The 22622-nt window shown below is 32.5% G+C and overlaps 1 protein-coding gene across 1 annotated transcript in view; it reads left to right on the top strand.

The window, feature by feature from the left end:
- LOC129233271 (ubiquitin-conjugating enzyme E2 W-like) overlaps positions 1-22109 on the top strand; it is a 38291-nt gene extending 16182 nt beyond the window's left edge. Inside the window, exons 3-6 of the mRNA XM_054867321.1 lie at positions 8677-8779; positions 11885-12040; positions 20876-20951; positions 21779-22109. Coding sequence (XP_054723296.1) covers positions 8677-8779; positions 11885-12040; positions 20876-20951; positions 21779-21792 — 349 coding nt within the window. The 3' untranslated portion in view covers positions 21793-22109. The remainder of the gene's footprint in view (positions 1-8676; positions 8780-11884; positions 12041-20875; positions 20952-21778) is intronic.
- Positions 22110-22622: the final 513 nt, after the last annotated feature.

Here is a 22622-nt window from a genome sequence, read left to right as displayed (position 1 = left end):
CTTGAACTTTATTTTTTCGTTACAATTATCTGAAATATATGCGTATAAAAGTACCAATCCACATTTATAGCATAATTTAATATAATGTGGAATGGTGTGTAGCTTTAATATACTTAAGGAGTTCCTATCTGGCAGAGACACGCCACTGAGCCCCCCCCCCCCCCAAAAAAAAAAACCCTTTAAGAATGATATTATCAAGGGAAAAAAGAAAAAATATCACAAAAAAAAAACCCATTTTGAAATTTTTGTACCCCCCCCCCCCCCGATTATTTGAGTTTCCCAAAATGAATTGATTTTTCACAAAAAAAAAAAAAGTACCTTGTGAAAAATCATGGACGACCTCATTATTGAAAATCCCTTTTCAATAACCAACACATGTTTGCAAACGTCAGGTGCCCACCAAGGACAGGGGGTCATAAGATTGCACCTTTAAAAATTTTAAGCGTAGGGGGGAGGTAATTTGAGAGATTTTGGTCTCAGTTTGGGGTGGGGTTCTCGTTCTTGAAAGGGGAGTGCTTCATAGAATTTAGGGAGGTGCGCCATCGTCTTTGGGGGGGGGGGGGGATGGTCATCTCAAATCCTAATTTCAAATAAAATTATTTTAAAAAAGGGTCATTTATTATTATTTTAATTGAAACCATCCTCAAAATTTTGTGGACAGATTATAAAACTCTAAAACCTTGTCTCGGACAGCTACAAAACTTTCTGCCACTAGGGTTACTGCCAGGGCTAAGGTAGAACTATGTGCAATGTACCGATAGCCCGGTTAACCCATCCAGAGAGCACAGTCTCTTAACTTTATCTACCAGTTTGTTGGCATTCTCAGCTTCAGTGAGATGACATCTGCCTCCAGCTCGGTTATTCCCTATTTCAAGCTAGTGAGTTCATAACACAGATGAAACTGCAGTGTCTGGTTGATATAACCGGTCTGTCATTATATGGCATGAGCCAACTGAATATTCAGAGCATCTCTAAAAATAAAGTATAAACATAAAAAGACAGCAAGTATTTGCTAAAGTTACTAATTGGCAAATTTAATCATCCCATAAGTTACAGAATTTGAACATTGTTGTCCTGTAGCTTACAGATTTAGATATCATTGAAATGAAAGTTTTATTTTATTAATTTTTAAATTTTGCGTAGTAATGCAGTGGATTTAACTTACCGGCGGTTTTGCACGTCTTATCACGCCGTAGCAAGATCACGTCGCTAGCGTTTTACACGTATTTTTCTGACACTAAATTTTCGTTGTCAAACGGTCCAAGGCGTAGAATCCTGCGTTTCCTTTCCCCTCTCCTGAGAGCGGCACCCCGGAGCGCAGGGGCCCACCTTCTGTATTCACACATGCAAACAATACCCTTTCATCAGGTTGGGGTTTCAAGGTTCAGTGCATCCTTCTTATCAACGCAAAGATTTCTAAGCAAACCTCCTTGCTATTTATTGTAAGCATCTGCTAAAAGCAAAACTTGATTCCAAGAATGAAATATCCACTTCTCTTTCTTCTAAGCTTAAAATTTACATTTAATTAATGATTGTGCTGTAAATGGATGCAACATAATTTAATCGACGACAATGACATTCAATTACATTTCAAATAAATTAATAAATAAAAGCCGTGAGATTTCAAATTGAACGAAAACAAACTAAGTATCCTTTTGGAAATAAATTTATAGCTACGGCTTTATTCGCTACTAACATATAATTTAGGAACTTTAACTGTTATAAAATCACAATGCCATAAAAAAAAACCAAAGAGTACACGTAAAAGATCAATTTTGAACTTTTATGTGCACTTACGTCGCGTTTTACGCACATTTAGGCAGATGTTGTACTCAAAACACATTATAAAAAATATAAGAAAAAGGGATATTTTTTCAAATTTATTTACTCTAACTGATTGGCCTTGGGTTTTGGTCGCAAATTTCAATCATTAATATCAGAAACATTTTAAATTCACCGATTCTGTCTAATACTTCAGCTTATAATTATTTTAATCACAAAGAAAAACAAACATTTATCTCTTAGCATACAATTTCAATTCTGTATAAGTAAAAAAAAACTAAATAAACAATATATAGTAAGAGCAAAAATTTTGCACAACACCAGGCAGCTATTGTGTTAACATTTATACAAAAAAAAAAAAACTTCAGTTGTTAGCAAAGAACATTAATAATATTTTTTTTATTGTTATTAAAAATGGAAAAGTATATGAAAATGAATAGTTTTCAAAAAAAAAAAAAAAAAAATCAAAAATTGAATCGTTTGTAGCTTTTTCTTTTCAATAAAAAATAAAGAGCCTCGGAATTTTTTTCATTGAGAGGGGGAAGAAATTCAGAAGAATGGGACCTGACTTTTAGTAAAGGAAATTTCTATGGAGTTGCTTAAGATCTACAGTATTTTGTAGGAAGATGGAAATGGGGAAAAGGTTAAGTGAGAATTTATAACTATTCTTTTATGTAAAAAAAGGAATAATAATAAATAGAGAAAAATAAATAAAGGTTTAAACCGTTTTATAATTAAAATAAAACTTCAGCAGAGCTTAACTATTTGTACTTTATTAAGCAACAAATCCAGAATTTTCATTGATCTCAATTTGCCCAAAGCCTGATATTTATCTCAAATCACTATTTAATCTGTGCGATTGCTTGATACAAGTCATGGGCAGTTCTCAAAAGGTGGGAACAAAAAAGTTAACTTTGAGCAATTTCAAAAATTTTCAAATTTGACATCAATTTTGCTTTTATCCTACAGCATGCATACCTAGAACACAATATATGAACATGAAAAGACAGCAGGTATTTGTAAAAATTGTTAATTACCAAATTAAATCAGCTGTCTGTAGGTAACAGATTTTGGACATTGTTGTCCTGTAGGTAACGGATTTTGGACATCATCATAATGTAAGTTTCACCATTTTTGACAATTGTTAATCTGATTTTTAACTTTTCCAATGAAAATTTTATTTACTACCTTTTGAATTTTGAAATTTAATAATAAAGAGGATATTAATGAAGTACTTGAATGGCTATACATACTGCTCTTTACATATAATAAAGTCTTGGAATGATTTTGAAGAAATTGATGAAAGGTAAAAAAAAAGCTTCATGGAAATAACTATACAAACTCGTAGCTTCTTTTATTAAATAACATTTGTATTTCTCTGGATTATTAACTTTCATTTCTGCAGATATTTTCCAAACTTAGAATGTACTTCTACCAGAACCTCACTTTTTGTTCTACTTCTAGGAGACAATCTCGTGTGAGCATTAAAATTTGCAATAAATCCTTTTGCAAATAGGTATTAAAAATCAATAATGACTTCAAAAAGCATATAAATACAAATTCCATAAAAGAACTTAATTAAATTGTTTAAAGCATTTTTTCAAAACATGTTAATTCAAAAGGCTTACTATCTCTCAAATCTCAAGATAGAATGAAAATTACCAACTGATATTTGTTTACAAATCAACTACAAACGATTTTTTTTTAACTCTAAAAAAATAAAAATAAAAAAATTGCTAGCGCAGGTGATAAAGTCACCAAAACTGGTGCAGCTGACGATCAACTACATTTGTCAAACTGGAATTCCCCTCTGGTAACCTTTAGCTTATCGTGTACTGTGTTGTCGCCAATGGAGGTTTGCTTGGCGATTTTAGCGCAAAATGGCTTTCGTTCGAACATAACCAGCCATGTTTCTACTGTAATTAATGTATTGTTCAGTATGTAACGTATTAATTATGCAAAATACCAATGGATTAAAGAAGATAACATTATAATAACCATTTTTATTGAGGTTAGAAGACAGTGGATCATCAAAAATTATGAATAAACGGACAGAATTATCGGCGTCAAGATCGTAACGCCATTTGGACATCGCACATGTATGTTTAAGAAAAATCATTTTTCTTCTAAGATGCTGCATAAAAGCTTATGAAAACACTTTAAAACAATTAAAAATTGATTCTGAGGATCGATAAATACCTTTAAAACGAAAACATCACATACTTAGTTCTCAAATAATAGCATTGTAAAGATCGTAACTTTTGGACATACATCAAATTTCAAACTTACGTTTTTTTAAAATCGTTTACAAAGTAAATAATTTATCTTTACTTTTGTTATTTGTGTAAAATATTAAACAAAAAGTTATTCAGTGTAAGATTCATACCTTTAATTTTTTTTTGAAACGTATGGAAATAATTAAAAAAAATTTTTTTTAATGGTACATTTGCTCAGTTAACGTTTTGGTATGTCCAAAATTGTGCCTTTTAGCAAAGAAAATATTTTTTAAGGGCATTTGAAGAGCATTTTTTCCATAATTTATGTCAATTCATGTCTCTATACAGTATTATAGTTTGACTCAAAAATTTTTGAGTTAATTAAAAAGAAAGTTATTTGGTGTTGAAGCTTCAAAGTTGAGGTCTGTGTTTGTACCCACCTTTTGAGAACTGCCCTCATATGATCTTTCAATTCCTTGGAACAACTTAAGCAAAAATAATTATAAAACCTTGATTTTTATAGAAAAATCATCATAATTCATGCTTCATACTAATTAATAAACCTTTTACGGGGATGAAAATTCGTAAAATTTTTTTAACAACTTTTATGCTGCGACTTTTTTTTTACCACTATAATTTAAAAGTATTTCGTTGTTTACTATTTTTTGCTTTAATTGTGTTTTCATAACTTTGATTTGATACCTAGTTCGGTCACTTAGGTCTTAACTACTAGCAGGGGCACTCCGAAATAAAATGAGAGGGGGGCGGGAGAGGTGGATTCTCAAATTTTCGAATGAAGTTCTACTTTTTCCAAATGATAAACATGAGCATGCACATTATATCATACTTACATAACATCTAATGAGAAGCAACATTATGCATCATTAAAAACAATTTTTAAAATTTGAAAGAAGAATCTCAATGTTGCAATAGTGTTTCCACATTTTTCAAATGAGAATTTTTTGGGGAGGTTACACTGTCCTTCTGAGCCTCTCATCGAGGCCCCCCATACTAGATCCCATGTGATTGTCAGTGTTTTTTTAATAATAGCTTTGTTAAATACGCCATAATTCAGTGAATGTTGGATTTAGTATTTGTTTTCCGATTTTCAAACGAGATCCTAGACAGTCCCGATTTTCATTCAAAAATCCAGTGTCCCGGCCAGTTTACTTCACGTCTCGGTAAAATATAAGTTTCATTACAGATGACCAAAAAAATATAAAAATAATTAACCGTGAAGGATTATTTAAAATAATAAATTTTTCATTTCTGTACCTCGTAGCCAGACTGACGTAAGTCCAAAAATTTGAATTTTCTGTTTATTACTGCTAGGGTTCGCCGATATATATCCGATATTTGTTCTGAAAATATCATGATATTTTGATATTTTCGATATTTATTTTTCCAACTACGGTATTTTCAGTATAAAAATTATATTAATCATAGTAATATAGCTCATTTATTATTAAAAATACCTAAAAAGTTATGCACTATAGTTTTATGATGTATTATTACACATTAATATAACAAAATAATGTATTTTTTTATTCATAAAATTATTAGTAATGTAACAATTTTAATGCATATTAAAAGTACCTAATTAAATGTTAACCATTGGTTGGAACAAAAGAAAATGTCTTATGACTTTGCCCCTGACTGTTGCATATTGTTTTTTTCTGAATCATATAACTGTGTAAAAGTAGCTAACAGAAGACAAATGAGTAGAACAGCTAACGCTATATTAACTCTATTAAAATTGACTAAAATGTAAAATGGAATATTAGATATGAATAATTAAAGAAACCTTAATTTTAAGTCTGCACATTATAATAATAAATAAAGAGTGATTTGAGGATGCATTTACTATTTTGAAGACATTAGTTTGCGTTGATTGAAAATATCGGATATTTTCCATATTTTCGAAAATTGCACTCACATGACATATTTTTTTCTCTCCTGTAAAGTAGCGTATGTGAATCACGTTAGTTTAGCTCTGAGGTACAGATTTGTAATTTATGAGCTATAAAATTTCTATCCGATTTGCTTGTAAGGAATTTTACAAAAAGATTTAAAACAAAAAAGACTTTCTAAAAAAGTCCTAGCCAATGCAATAAACAAGTAAATATTGTTCAAAATTCAATTTCTCATTTCTTGCTGAAGTAACATCAAAAGATTAACGTTTACAAAATAAATTGTTTAAATGTATCTGCTTGCGTCATGTATCATTTATTATTCCTGGTTTAGGCTGATAATTAGTAATCATTTATCCATAGCATTGAGAATAAACTACCTTCTAAAACACTCTGAAAACCAGCCGGGGTGTGTACCTTTTGAAATACCCACGGTGGGGGGGGGGGGGGGGGGGGTCTTGGTTGAACATTTCGGAAATAAGGCAAGTCTAGGTATACCGCTATTACGATCACTTAGTCTCAAATATGGCGAGATTCGAAACATAAAAATGCACAAATAAAGAAAAAAATATACATATACAAACATAGTATGTAAAAAGTATGCATAGATGTATAAATTTGCAGTGCTTTTTTCCCCCAGCGTTAAAAGAAAAACAACGAATTGCTGTTGCGCGGAAGGGGGGAGGGAATTCCTTTATTGCTCTTTATTATTACGTATGATTTCAGGTTATGCAAAACATTACAATCATAACTAAATGCATTTAGCTATTTCATATTGAAATAACTTGTTCCAAATATTGTTTTATAAATGTTGAATATGAGTAGTTAAATTCAATAATAAAATATGTGAATAGTAATTTAGAGCAGTAGTAGGAGATAGCAATTCCAGAGATTTAAAATCTAGATTATTACTTCATAAATATTACAGAAAGTTGTGATTAGTAAAACACGACTGGCTGAAAGGAATTCAACTCGTTTGCTACACGTGTTGAGGGCAGAAATGGGCGGGACGGACCTTGGCAGTCTGGAGGAGTTCCACTCTTCCCTGCGACACGCGTTGAAAAGAAAGGGGTTGAGCTTTGACAGCACGTCCTGGACAAAAGGGATTAAGTGCTTTTTATCTCCTTCCGAAAGGGGGAGGGAATTTCAAGATAAAAAGTATTGACCATTTCGAGCAGATAGCCATGTTCCCAAGGTGACCTTTTCCAGGTGAAATTCCGCTCGTATGTCAAACCGCCAGAGAGTTAAAAAGTACTTGAATTGCTCTATTATACTGGTCTTGTTGCTTAATAAATTTTTGTTACAATTTCCAAGAAATTAATCGAAAGTAAAAAGGCATCATCGTATAACCGTGAAAACTTCTAGTTTGATTTACTGAGGCAAATAAGTTGTATAAATATATGAGAGTTAGAGGGAAAATTAACAAAATTGTGTTGTCCCAAGAAATAATCAAATTCCTTTGAACCTTTTTTCAATCTTTATATCTATGAATGCCCTTTTCTTATGCTTTGTAGGAATTTTTATGGTGTTTTCTTTTTTCATGAAAAAGTTTATTGAAAGAAAAGCTTAGTTTTTCGATTTGAACATAGTTGAATTATATTTTCGAAAGAAGAGAAATGGGCAAAAAATGCTCTAAAGTGATTAAAAAGAAAGCCCTTTTTTTCTCTCCATTTGTTGGTGCTACTGACTAATGATTACATCATTAGCAGCACACACTTGATGGCTTTAGATTTTTTAAAATTGCTATAAGATTTTGTAAGTCTTTTTAAAGCAATTGGTATTACAGTCGCCCTTTCATAGTGACCGAAGGAGCAAAAGGAGCAAAGCAAAGGACCAAATAAAACATTTTTGTGGCCATAATTTGTATAAAAATTTTAGTAATCTTATCTAATAATAAAGCTGAAAGTCTCTCTGTCTGGATGTCTGGATCTCTGTGATGAGCATAACGCTTAGACCGTTCAGCCTTTTTTCATGAAATTTGGCACAGAATTAGTTTATAGCATGGGGGTGTGCTCCTCGAAGCGATTTTTCGAAAATTCAATTCTGTTCTTTTTCTATTCCAATTTTAAGAAAATTTTACGAGCAAATTATCACAACGTGAATCAGTAAATTACCAAATTATCATAACATGGAACCGTAACAGGGGCAAGCAAATTAACATAACAAATTGGTGAGAAATTCATCATCCAGTATTTGTAAATATACAGGCAAACCAAATGACCTTTTAATTTTCTACTATGGGCAAAGCCGTGCGAGTAAAACGAGTACTCAATAAAAGGTGAAAGAGAGTTAAAGCTATTACATTATAACCACTAATTCATTAGCTTCATGATTAATTTTCTTGACTAATCATTTGTATTTTCAAAAGAAGTTGTAGTAAACAGCTAGACATTACTGCTTTTAAAATTTTAAATAGATTAAAAGCCATTAAAATAACATTTTGTTGAATTTTTCTATAAAATATGAATTAAAAAGCAGTTAATTTGCCAATTAATTCCATTTTTATGGATCATTGCAGACAGAGTATATATTATACATGTACTAAAAGAATGAATGAAATAAAGAAAAACATAAAATCTACCACTTTTCGATAGAGACAATATCTTTTTTTTAAAAAATAAAATGTCCTTTTTCTCAATTATGTCTTGCTATTAGAGTTGGATTCCTTTGCCCAAATCTGAGACAAACTAATGATATGCACCACATAACTGCTGTAAAATATTAGGCTTAGTTGGGTAGCTACATAATTAATTGTAATGTTATTGCAGATGGACAGTTGATATGGAAGGAGCTGTTGGAACTCTATACGAAGGAGAAAAATTTCAGTTATTGTTCAAATTCACTCAAAAATATCCCTTTGATTCACCAGAGGTATTATATTTTGAGTTTTTATGTTTGTAGATATGTTCGTTTTCTACTATAGAGTCTCATTTCTGTTTACAAAAATCTATTGTGTAATATTAGCTATACCTGCATGCCTGTGCCTAAGCTCTAAGTCAGCATTTTTTGTATTGTGTTCCCCGGAACCCAGGGGCTCCATAGAGATCAATCAAGGCTTCCACAAAACTCTCAATCTTTATTTTCCTAGCTTTTTACAAAACTTCAAAAATCAATTCAAATAATGATTTTTTAAAACTTGAACTTTTTAATTTTAAACTTTAAAACTTTGTGTCAGCAAATATTTTTATTCATAGTTGTTTTCAGATTTTACTTTTTGTTAATTTTTCAAAGTACGTTTTGTCATAAGAAAAATTTTATTTGCAATAATTATATTTTTGACTGTTCATAAAACATTTCAAGAGTGTTGCTTCAAACTAGACTATGAATGAAAAAAAACAGGGGTTCCATGAAAAAGGAGGTCTTTTAAAAGGGTTTACCTCATGACCTCGGTCCAAAAATTAAGAAACACTGCTCTAAGTCCAATAACGGTCCCTTGATCTCATTCAAATTTTCTTTCTCACCAAAAAAAAAAAAAATGTTGACTAAAATGTGCACACCACAAATTTAAATATTCTTGTGAAAAATCAATGTTTCTTCTTGAAAAATTGTATCCTGTTAGTCAGGGAAGGTCATGGATTTCAAAACTTGAAGTATAGCAGATACCCTGGATTTTACCAGTGGCAGGACAAAGGGGAGGATCAGCCTCCCCCTCCCCTAGTCAATCTTTGTGTTCCCCAAACTTGGAAAGTAAATCGGCTGATAGTTTAGGTTCCCTATCACTGATTAAAGGCATTTCTGTCTCTGATTCAGTGTTAAAGGTAGTTAAAAGGATAGCAACCAAGCTGACATTACAGGCTGCTGTATATACTGTCAAAATGATCGTTCAGACTCTTGTTGTCTTGAAAATAACCCCATATCCTAACTCGAGGCTCAAGACATGGCTGTAGGAGGTAAGGCATTAGGGCCTGACAAGCAAGATTGCTGTCATCATGGTTATTAGTGACTATAGGTTGCTAAGGGCCAGAGTCAGATAAAGGTATAAAGTATCTGCGCACGAAACTCAAAAGTATCTGCAAGCTAATCATTGTCTATTACGTACAAAAAAAAAAAAAAAACTTGAATTTTGACATCTTGAATTCAAATTATGTTTTTTGCAATCACGAGTGTGTGTATGTAGGCGTGTGTGTTTGTGTGTGGGGGTATGTGTGTTTGTGTGTAGGGGTATGTGTATGTGTGTAGACATGTGTGTTTGTATGTGTGCTGGCATAAGTGTGTGGGTAGTTGTGTATATGAATGTGTGTATGTGTGTGGGGGGGGGGGTATGTGTATGTGTGTGTAGGCATATGTGTTTGTGTCAGTGTGCAGGCATGAATGTGTGGCTAGTTGTGTGTATGTGTGTGTGCGTGCGTGCGTGTGTGTAGGACATGGATGCAACCTGGAGACGGCTTTCGCTATAGGAGCAGCATCGTGAGGAGCCGGTCGACGGTGACAGGGTGCGGAGGGTGGCGGTGGGAAAATAAAAAGATAGGACATCAAAACAGTCAAATGAGAACAATAAGCAATCGTGATTGCTCAAAAAAAAAAAAAAAAACGGAGAGGGGGGGGGGGGGGGAGTGTCCGGATTCCAAAAAAAAAAAAAAAATTATCATAAGAAATAAATACTTGCAGGTATATGCTTTGAGGTTACCAGGAACTAATTTTCATGCCAATTATGTGAGCCTATGGATGCAAAGACCTAAGCTAAATTTCAAAATTTTAAAACTAAGCTTCTTTTAGCAGTCTATATTATCTAGCTATGAATATTACGTTTTACATTAGCAATGTTAATTTTAAACAAATTAGAAGTAAAGAAGGAGAACCTGAATGATTGTCCCGAGATGCGCTTGCTTGCAACGAATGTATCTGCACAGCAGCGAATATATTCGCCTTACGCGCTTGCGTACACACTATGCATTAGTATTTTTTACAAATTAATTAAATACTATCAGTTTAAAACAAATTAAAAGTGAAAAGTAAGAACTTGAACGATTATCGCGAGATGCGCGTGCCCACTGCGAATGTATTCACCTTACGCGCTTGCGTATATACTATCTATTTATAACTGTTGCAAATTAATTAAAAGTATCAGTTTAAAACAAATTAGAAATAAGCAGTAAGAATTTAAACGATTATCGCGAGGTGCGCGAGCACGCAGCGAATGCATCCGCACAGCAGCGAATACATCCACCGAACGCGCGGGTGTACTATATACATCTTGTAATAATTTTTACAATCTAAATAAATAATATCAATATTAATTTAAAACGAATTAGAAGTAAAGATATTGTCTTTACTTCATTTTCGTTTCAAATTGATCTTCAATTGATCTAATCTTTATCTTTTATTTAAGAACTTTTACGATTATCGGACGACGTGCAACTCTGGGGCGAATGAATCCGCTCGTCAGCGGATGTATCCGCGCACGGCGTGCGCGCGTGCGTCTACATTATCTAGCTTTGCTGAGGGCACGCCGTTCCTGTATGACCTTCCTGAACCAGGCGTTTCCATATGCCAACAGTCATATGATCTCACTGACGTCATCAGCAATACTGCAATACCATAAACGGCTATCCCAGTAGGCTTCAATTCAACCTCAATCAAAGTTCTTTTAAGCATTTGCACTTCATACACAAGGTATTACAACAATATCTCACCAAGTAAACAAGTTTTAAAGGCAATTTGTGTAGGCAAAATTTGCTATTCAATTTTTTTCAGTTAACACATTGTAGGTGGTGCTACTGCCCCCTGTTTACATGAATATGTTGAAAATCTAACCATTTGCTTATCGCAGCATCTTTTTAATGTCGGGTAAATTTCACATCTGTAGCGTGTCACCTTCTTGATGTAGCAATTTTAATGACCAGTTGTGCTTTCAATTAAAAAAAAAAAAGCAGTGCATATATAATTAGCAACCAGAGTTATTTTTTAAGAATGTGAGAAAAGCAAAGTTTTACTCTGATTTGTTGTCTTCTTAATTTTTTTATTGTATTTGATTAGGTGACCTTCATTGGCCCCAATATTCCTGTCCATCCTCATGTATATAGCAATGGGCATATTTGTCTCTCCATTCTGACTGAAGATTGGTCTCCTGCTTTATCCGTTCAATCTGTGTGCCTCAGCATAGTCTCCATGCTTTCCAGTTGTAAAGAAAAGGTGTTTCAATCTTTTACTTTTCAGGGTTTATTCTTGTTCAAAGTACCTGTATATCTTTAAATAACCAATTTTGACTGAATCTAACTTTAACTTGATAAGGAGTAAAAGAATGGATATGATTTTACACTCACAATAAGCGGAACAAATGGAAGATCATGGGTATAAAATTATTTCTTAGGTGGAAAATAAGTACATGAATTAGATGTATCTTAAAATGCACATTATGTGAAGTAGTATTTTGCATAAAACACCCAAATTTAAGCGGTTCAAGATTTTCTATCTCGGGATAAATAACCATCTCAATAAAATTTTTAAAATAAAAATCAAAATGGACAGAAAAAAATGATAACATGCATATTTTTGATATTGGGAAAGTTTGGTTTGAAATGACCAGAACTGCACTTTTCTTCATTTGTGGCGTGATTTTCTTGGAATAATTGAAAACAACCGGAATACTTAAATTGTCCTTTTTGACCCAGAAAAGTTATCTTGTCCTTTTGAGTGCATTGTGAAAAGTCCTTAGTATTTTTTAAAAAAAATTCTATTATTTTCTTAAATATATTTTAGGAATAGAATAATGTTATCATCACGAAACTTTACCTTCTTTTTTCGTATAAATGCTCCATACTAAAAGGAAAAAAAAAACCTATATATGTGTCTAAAACTTTAAGCAGTTGGCACTAAAAATTAATCTTGTTCCTCTCTGGGATTTATTTTTTTACTAATTTAATTAAAACCATTTAAATATTAAAGGTTTCCCAAACTAATTTATGTCTCAAAACATACAAGTTACTTGTGATGAAGATCCTAGTATGTCTCTTTACTTTGCCCCGTTATCGATTATCGGCATAGAAGAGAAAAATGATAGGGAATACATTTCATGCTTGCTGTTTTCAATCCCATCCAAAATAATAATTTTATTTTAGAATTTTAATTTTTCAGTGTTAAGTTGTACCTTAAAATTAAGCAAATCATTTAGCGACATCTCGAAGTCTCTAAGTGGTCTAGTTGCTGAGATATAAACAAAAGCAGGCCTTAGAAGTATAATAAAAGTGCTTAAAAATTGTACATAATAACTATAAGAAATTTAATAGTGGATTTTTTAAAATATCAATTCAGCGTAAAAGCAAAACTGAAAAAAAAATTGATGTCAAAAAGAACACTTTTCAAAAATCCTGATTTCAAAAACAAACCTCTTTATGCATAACTAAGAAAAATGTTCCTTTCCAGTCATTGTTGAATTTTTTCTTTGCCTTTCGCTTTGGAGCATTTATTTCCCTCAAGTATGTGTTTAAACCTTCCTAAAATATGATTTTTCCTTCTTGTTTTCATTTGAAACCTTTAATTTTGCAGTTACTTAAATGTTAAAAGTATTGTGTCTGGGCACTAAGTGCTGCCAGAATTACCTTTTTTTTTTTTTTTTAATCTATAGTCTTTACATGTATATACACTGAAGAGCCAAAACATTATGACCAACCCTAACTTTTTCGAAGAACTCGTCTGGATGACGTGGAGACCATATGATAAGGTGGGATTGGAATATAACTGGGGCTGGTGAAGGTAAGGCTTCATTCAAGCACTTTCTTTTGCAAGTTATGGGAAAGGGTAACAATCTTAGTGAATTTGATAGAGGGCAGATTGTGATGACCTGAAGACTCGAAACAAGTATCTCAGGAACTGCAAGACTGATAGCTTGTTCACAATCTGTTGGGTTTTTAGTACTTATGCAAAGTGGAAAAAAGACGGTGAAATCAACAGTAGGCATAAAGGTGTTGGACAGCCACGCGTCATCAAAGATAAGGGACGTCAGAGACTAGGCCGCTTGGTAAAGCAAAATGGGAGGCAGACAGTTGATCAACTAAAAACGCAACGCAGGTGCGAGAGGAAGTGTTTCCAAACACACAGTTCAGCGGACACTGTTGGATACGGGACTGCGCAGCAGACATCCCGCTCGTGTGTCTATATTGACCAATCGTCATCACCAACTACACCTACAGTGGGCCCCAGAACACTGAGACTGGTCCTTGGATGACTGAAAGAGAGTTGTCTGGTCCGAGGAATCGCGATTTCTTATTCATCACATGGATGGTCGTGTCATGGTTCGCCGTCTTACAAGTGGGAACAGTTGCTCCCGTCGTGTACCGTTGGTCGTAAACAGGCTGGTGGTGGCAGTATTATGATTTGAGGGATTTTTCCTGGCAGGCTGTGGGACCCTTAGTTGTGGTAGAACATATCATGAAGGCTGTGGATTATCTAAACATCATGGCAGATCAGGTGCACCCAGGGTTGGCAAGTTTCTGCCGAGGTGGTTAAAACCACTGGTAGAAACCGGTTAAAACCGGCATGGCAAAAACCCATTTCTGCCACATTTGTGGCAGAAACTGGCAAAAACTCAAAAAATGACATAAAAGAAATCTTTGATACGCAATAGGAATTTAGCACAGAAAAATAATGAAATGTTAGCTAAAGCACAATTTAATTACAATATCATTAAAAATCAAACATTACGTTTTTTGCACTCTGCAGCTGTCTCTAAGAAAAGGTGAATTGAAAATATAAATGATTTCTTAATTTAATATGAATAGAGGAGAAATAACAGAATTTTCTCGCAACAGAAGTACTAGATGGCAATGCCATCAAGGAGTCAGCAAAGATTCATGAAAATAAATTGTATATATTTTTAAACTGATCCACTATGTAGTAACTGGGGTGGTTTTAAAATATGACTGGAAAAATAAGTTTTTGGAAATAGGGTCAATTTGTTTTGTAAAGATGTGATATTAGGTATAAAATCGAGGTTACTATCGGCAAGTAAAATTCTGGCATTTTCTTCTTGAGCACATGATAATTTTAATCCCAAGCATTTTAGACGACACGTATAAGCTAGCAAATGACAACCAGTAACTGCCTGTTTAAATCTGTATGTCACTTCTTTTTCTTAAGTGCTCTTAAGATTCTTGTCCTTTAGATTATTCCAAATGTTACGAGCATCTGCAGTTCAGCAGTTCTCTTTCTGATCAAACTAAATCATGGACAATGAGTTTTATTTTTTACAATGATGAAATGGAATTATTTTTTAGTTTACTTAAACAAATATCATTTTATAATTACTTGAATTAATAAAGATGCTTTTTAATTTTTGCCAGTTTCTGCCGGTTTTTACCCGTTATAACCAGTTTCTGCCACCGGCAGGGCAGAAACCAGTTTCTGCCGGCAGAAAACCAACCCTGGGTGCACCCGTACATGGCGTCGATCTTCCCTCCTGGAAAAGGCATCTTCCAGCGGGACCATGTCCCATGTCACTAAGCTAAAATTGTGCTGGAGTGGTTCCAACAGCATTATGAAGAATTCCAATAAATGCCCTGGCCACCAAATTCACCGGCAGGGTTCGTACGCTCCGGGAAATCCGGGAAAACCGGGAATTGTCAGGGAAAATAACACTGTCAAAAATGTCAGGGAAAAGTCAGGGAGTTTTCAAATTTTGTCCTCCAAAATTTTTTTTTCCATTTTTTCCCAAGGAATTAACTACCATGAGATCTAGTCTTCGTTTTTATTGTGATTTCACAAAAAAAAATTGTAAATTTTTATCTAAACCGACGCTGGCACTTAAAAACTGCGATCGAGAAATGAACGTTTTTTTTTTTTTTTTTTTTTTTTTCACAACGAAAAATGCGCCAAAAGATCGAAGATTTTCTTACATGAAGTCAGTGAGGGGAACGCATTTCTTTCTACTGCCTAAAGTTTTAGATGGGTTGCCACAACATTCTATTCGGTTCAGGGTTCGTACGCTCCGGGAAAACTTGGAATTATCATGGAAAATGACATAGTCAAAAATGTCAGGGAATTTTCCAAATGTGTCCCCAAAATTTTTCTTTTCCCAATTTTTTCCCAGGGAATTTGGTTTTATGAGATCTAATCTTCATTTTTATCGATGTATTTAAAAAAAATTGTAACAATTTTAAAGCAATGAAAAAAGTGGCGACCCAAAAAATCTTCAGCAGCCGCCATTTTTGGCTCTCAGTAGTTCCCAAGGGAAAAAAATCAGGTGAACAGCAATTATGTACAAACTCAAAAGTAGAGAAGACAATTTACTGCTTCGGAAGCACAACCTGTAGATGGGAAGATCGATCGGGGAAAATAGTTTTTTTTTTTGATCGGAAAATCATTTCAGCTACGTGTGAAACGCAGTCGCCATCTTTGGTCATTCACAAGATAGATGTAGATACGATCCTAAAATGCCTAAGTTTCTAAAAACAAAGCAGAATTGGATGTTTTCTTTAATTGAAAACTGATGAAAATAACAAAAAATGGTCTACAAATTGTTTTTCTATTGTTATTTAAAATAATTTTCTTGAGAAATAAAAAATTTTGTTCTTAAAACTTAATCTTATCCTCACTGCCTCGGACGCAAATGTGATAAAAACTTTTCAATGAATTGTAGTTTCATGAAGATTAATTATTTTTTAATTGTCTTCATGCGACAAATTAAAGTTATTTCTTATTTTTGGGCATAGCCGCCATATTTGGTCATTCCCAAGATGGAAGTACACAAGACTTTTTAAGTGCCTAAGTTCCCGAAAACGGCATTGGATGTTAATTGCAATGCAAACTATTGAAAACAACACAAATTGTGCCTTTTTTTTCCGGATAATTTGTAATTATTTTCTGGAAAAATGCAAAATTTAATCTTTATAACATTTTTTTGTTTTAATTGATTTAGACTTTTATGTGCTAACTACTGACTATTTTGCTTTTATTGTATCCTTTTAAGGATTATTAATTATTTATTACTACTTTTATACTACAAATCCAAAAATCTACATGTTATTTTAAATTTTTCACTTTGTCGCCATATTTGATCGTTTGCACAATGGAAATAGACTTAAACTTCCAGAAACAGAATTGGATGTTTATATCAATGAGTAACATTGAAAATAACATTAAAATGTGCAAAAAGTTGTGAATTTTTGAAAATTAACTAATACTTTCTGGAAAAGAAAATTTGAAATTTTAATGTAAGCGTCCTTTAATATGTGAAGAAAAAAAAAGATTATTGGCATTGGCCTATGATCGGCGGATGTTGATTTTTGTTACTATGCATTACATGGTAAGCCAATTGATGCAACAAGTTAACCATATTTATACTAAAATTTAGCTTTGCATTTTGCTCAATATGTTTTGTGTAACCTACTTATAACAAAATAAAAAGTATTGTAAACCAAAAGCGGATGCTAAAAGGTTGCTGCAGGACTACAGCAAAACGCTATAACATTTCGCGTGACATCAAAAAAACCCTAAAATAAGTTGAAAGTACTCTGTTTTCAACAAATAGTAAACAAATTAAAACAATTTTGAACAAAATGTTTTAAAAAAACTTAAAATTTTGACAGAGAAAACAAAGGAAAAAAATCTAAGTTTTTTTTTTTTTTTTTTTTAAATCTAAGGGGAGAAGTTTCAGTTCTTCTGCATTGCTACTTTAAACAATTTTAATTATTTTGAAAATATTACTATTTAAACTTAAATTTTTAATGAAGCGAGTAACCTGGAATTTTCTAAAAAACAATCTGGAAATCCTGGAAAAGTCAGGGAACTTTTTTTAACTAAAAGTGTATGAACCCTGACCGGATCCTATAGAGTACATTTAGAATTTCATAATAAGGCAGCTCAAAGCTGAAACACCACCATGTCAAGATATCTCAACTTTGCGTGACCGCCGTATTAACATTTGGTCCAGTCTATCTCTAGACGTCTACCAAGAGCTTGTGGCATCCATGCCAAGGCAAGTCGTAGCTGTTTTGAAGGCCAAAGGTGGCACAATGCGTTATTGACTGGGTGGTCATAATGTTTTGGCTCATCAGTATAAATGACTGTATTTGGATTGGAAATAATGTTTAAAAAAGGCCTCTGGAGAGTTTTAACACCCCAAAGCCCTTCAGTGCACCATTGTGTCAGGGTGTAATTTAGTTTTTCTAGTAAACAAAAACTATGCCAGACTGAGTTAATTACCCGCTCCTCCCCTTCCCGCCGAAAAAAAGTTCAATCTTATGATTTTGTAAGAGTAGCAGCCGTGAGGTTACCTACAATGAATTTTTCAGAATTGCAACCTTATTTCTTTTCAACAAATCTAATTTAACACAACCAAAGCTTGTAAAAGTAACTTAGTAAAGTTAGCGCAGGAAAGTTAAAATTTAATTTTGAACCAAATCTAGAATTTAAAAGTTTTCCTGGAGAGCAATGCAATTGGTATGTAATGAACTCAGATTATGTAAATAAATGGTGAAATAACATGCACATAGGAGGCAGTGAGAAGCAAAAGGATCCAAGTGACAAAATGTAAAATTTGGAGATAACCAGTTCAAATGGTAGGTGAATCTCTCCGTTGTTTTGAAACAAGAGCCCTGGTAGGTGCTGTTAAACGGCATGGTTTAGAAAAAAATTTCAGTGAAAAGCTACCTAGGACATTATCTTTTAACATGTTTTACTCAAAACTTAACAGGGTTCGTACGCTCCAGGAAAACCGGGAAAACCTGGAATTGTCAGGGAAAATGAAACACTGAAAAATGTCAGTTAAAACTCGGAGATTTTTCCAAATTTGCTTCTCAAATTTTTTTTTTTCCAATTTTTTCCCAGGAAATTTTGTTTTATGAGATCTAATCTTCATTTTTATCGATGTTTCCTTAAAAATTTTAAATCAGAATGACACAGCAATAAAAAAAGTGGCGATCCAAAAAAACTTCCACAGCCTCTCCAATTATATTTTTGATCCTCAATAGTTCCCAAAAAATTAATTCCTTGGGTGAATAGGAATTATGCTCAAACTCAACAGGGAAGAAAGCAATTTACTGCTTGGAAGCACAAGCTTGAAGATGTGTGTGTGTGTGGAGGGGGGATCTGGGGAAATCGTCTTTTTGATCGGAAAGTCTTTTCAGCTACATGTGAAACGTAGTCGCCAGTTTTGGTCATTCACAAGATGGAAGCAGACACGATCCTTAAACGTCTAAATTTCCAGAAAGAAGGCAGTATTGGATGTTTTCTGTAATTGTAAATCGATTAAAATAATACAAAATGTGCTGCAAATTGTTTTTTTATATTATTATTATTTTTGTAAATAATTTTCTTGAGAAATAAATTTTTTTTCTTAAAACTCAATCTTATCCTCATTGACTTGGACGCTCCTTATTGCTTTGGACACAAATGTGCTAAAAACTTTTCAACTGAATTGTAGTTTCATGAAGATTTATTATTTTTAAATTGTTTTCATGCTATGAATTAAAAAATATTCTTATTTTTGGGTGTAGCCGCCATATTTGGTCACTCCCAAGATGAAGTACACAAGACTTTTTAAGTGCCTAAGTTCCCGAAAACCGCATTGGATATTTATTGCGATGCAAACTATTGAAACAATGCAAAATGTGCCTTTTTTTCCCGTATAATTCATAATTATTTTCTGGAAAAATACAAAAATTTATCGTCAGAATATTTTTTAAATTCTAATTGATTTTGACGCTTATGTGCCAAAAACTGACTGTTTTGTCTTAACTGTAGATTTTTAAGAATTATTAATTTTTTATAACTACTTTTATGTTACAAATCCAAAATCTACTTATTATCCTGAATTTTTCACTTAGTCGCCATATTTGGTCGTTTGCACGATGGAAGTAGATGTAAACTTCCAAAAACGGAATTGGATGTTTATCTCAATGTAAACTATTGAAAGTAGCATAAAATGTGCAACAAATTATGAATTTTTAAAAATTAATTTTTTTTTTCTAGAAGAGGAAAATTTTAAGCAAGCATCCTTTAATATGCGAAAGAAAAAAAAAGATTATTGGCATAAGCCTATGATTTTTGTTATTATGCATTTATTCCGATGAATGCAACAAGTTAATCTTATTTATACTGAAAAATAGCTTTGTATGTTGCTCAATATGTTTCGTGATAATATTCTAATAAGAAAATAAAAAGAATTATTGTAGACCAAAAGCGGATGCTAAAAGATTGCTGCTCAACTACAGCAAAATGCTAATAGTATGCATGATATGTGGCATCGTAAAAAAGCTAAAATAAGTTGAAAGTACTTGGTTTTCAACAATTAGTAAACCAATTAAAACTATTTTGAACAAAGTGTTAAAAAAAAACTTAAAATTTTGAGAAAGAAAAAAAAACCCAGATATATATTTTTTTTTAATCTAAGGGGAAAATTTTCAGTTTTTCTGCATTGCTACTTTAAACAATTTTATTTTTTGAAAATATTGCAATTTAAACTTAATTTTGAATGAATCATGTAACCTGGAATTTTCGAAAAACCAACCTGGAAAAGTCGGGGAATTTTTTTTAACACAAGTGTGAACCATGCTTAAAAATGTCCACTTACATCCCTTTGCTTCTCACTGCCTCATATGTTTAAATACATTATTTTCCAAAAGCTAGGGGTTAACTTACCTAAATCATAGACCTACCTCTAAATAAAAACAGAATTATAATCTTGGCTAGTGGTTGCTGCAGACTGGATGACCTAAGTCACAAAGATGCTGGTAAACCTCTTTTAAACCTGGTTGTTTATAGGCAGAAATAACATCATGCTATAAAAATGTATATCACTTTAAGGTACATCATACAGTTCTTTTTAGAGTTGGAGGGGGGGGGGGGGATCATTTCGTACATAAGGCTTTGGGCCAGATGAGTGTGCAACAAGCTACAATTTTATTTTGCACGTACAATTAATTGATTCTATAATGTTCTCTAAAAAACGTCTTAATAGAAATTCTGATTGTGAAAGATTGTGTTGAACTGCATCAGTTGTTTTAGTTACTTATTGTTTTGTGTATCTTTTAGAAACGACCCCCAGACAACACTTTGTATGTAAAAACATGTAGTAAAAATCCTAAAAAGACTAGGTGGTGGTATCACGGTAAGTAAAAAATATTAGTTTGTTAATGTATTACTAATCTCATTTAATGTGTTGTAGTTTTAACATCATGCAGCACAAGTTAAAAAGTGTATATATTTTGTTAGTTTTTTTGCTTTGTCTATATCAGGGGTTTTCAGCTTTTTTTGGCTTGACACCCTTATCATACATTGAACACATGTGTGGCCCCTCATATGTACATTTTATATTTGTACATTATTTAGCTTACCTGCTTGTAAGCTTAAGGGTGAAAAAAACCAAAGGATACATTTCTTTCTTATAAATAAATGTATGTAAAAGATTTTATTTTTTAAATTAATTTCAATTTTTGGCAAATTTGAAGATAAAATTATAGCACTGAGATTTTTTTTCCTTTTAAAAAAGTTTTCAAAAATTATTTTTAATGATATCTAATTTTTCTTCTTGTTAGACATTTTTGCCCTTGCAAAATGTTTAGTTCAGGTAGTAAGTGGGAAAAAAAGGGGTAAAATATAGTTCAGCTTTTTTCCAAAGCTTAAATATTTAATCAAATTAATTACCAGGTTTTTAAATAACAAAAATAATAACCAGATGATTAAGGGTTTTTTTTTTTTTTTTTTTTTGCACATTAAATTGTAAGGTATTTTTAAAGTTGTTTTTTAATCTCTGGAGCCTAACTACTATTTTAACACTTAATATTAAGTCTTAATTTAAGAGATTTTGGTCTATGCAGTTTTTTCATACAATGTAACAGCTGCTCCCCCCCTCTCCCTTGTAAGATGAGGGTCTACTGTATATGTGTGTGTGTGAATTTTGCAGTCAAAACTTACAGTTTCGTAATTTATTTTCAGATGATTCTGTCTGACATCATGTAAATTAGAAGACATTTTAAATTTTGACACGCTTCTATTATTATTGAAGATCTAAGGACAAAAATTCTCAATCCTGTATAATCTTGCACCAGGAACTCCACTATGCAAGGATAAACAAGAATGAGAGACAGTTAAAAGCTTTTACTATTATTAAATGAAAATATAAGTGCGTTTGATGAATTCAAGCAATTGTGAAATGATCAAGTAAAAAAAAGCTAGGAAACAATTATCTATGCATGTTGTCCTTGTGATATTTGTTTTATTTAAGTATTTAATTAATTTGATAATTTTACAAGCTCATTACTCTTGCATGTGTGTTCCCATGCCGTTGATTCGACTTATTTCAAAATACCTTGAAATTGGGCGTATAATTATGCAGCTTGTTTTATGCTCTTTTTCATAGTGAGAAAACTTTATGGGAAAGTAAATAATTCAAATTCTTGAATTGACTACTGAAATCGATGCTTAAATTAGTTAGTGTAATATTTATAAGAACAATTTTTTATCACCCTATATAGGGAGTTTTCTGTGATTATTTTTTCTTATTCTAAGATTACTGGTGCTTATATCACCTTTTTTTTTTCTTTTCAAATTTGATTTGTTAATGAAATTGTATATATGCATGTTTTTCCCATTTTTTTTTCTTTGTGTTGTGTTTAATGCTCATTGAACAAATTTAAAATTAAGTTCTTGCTGAATGCAATAAATTCTACAAATCTTGAGGTAAAAATCTGTACCTCAGAGCCAGACTAGTGTAAGCTCAAAATCGTGATGTGCCATTTATCAGTGCATTGTATGTACAATCCTATTCAGCATCAAACTA

This window comes from Uloborus diversus, unplaced genomic scaffold (genome assembly GCF_026930045.1).
Source record: "Uloborus diversus isolate 005 unplaced genomic scaffold, Udiv.v.3.1 scaffold_304, whole genome shotgun sequence".
In the NCBI taxonomy this organism is placed as follows: Eukaryota; Metazoa; Arthropoda; class Arachnida; order Araneae; family Uloboridae; genus Uloborus; species Uloborus diversus.
Note: the sequence above shows the minus strand (reverse complement) of the source record. Positions and strands in the feature narration are given on the sequence as shown.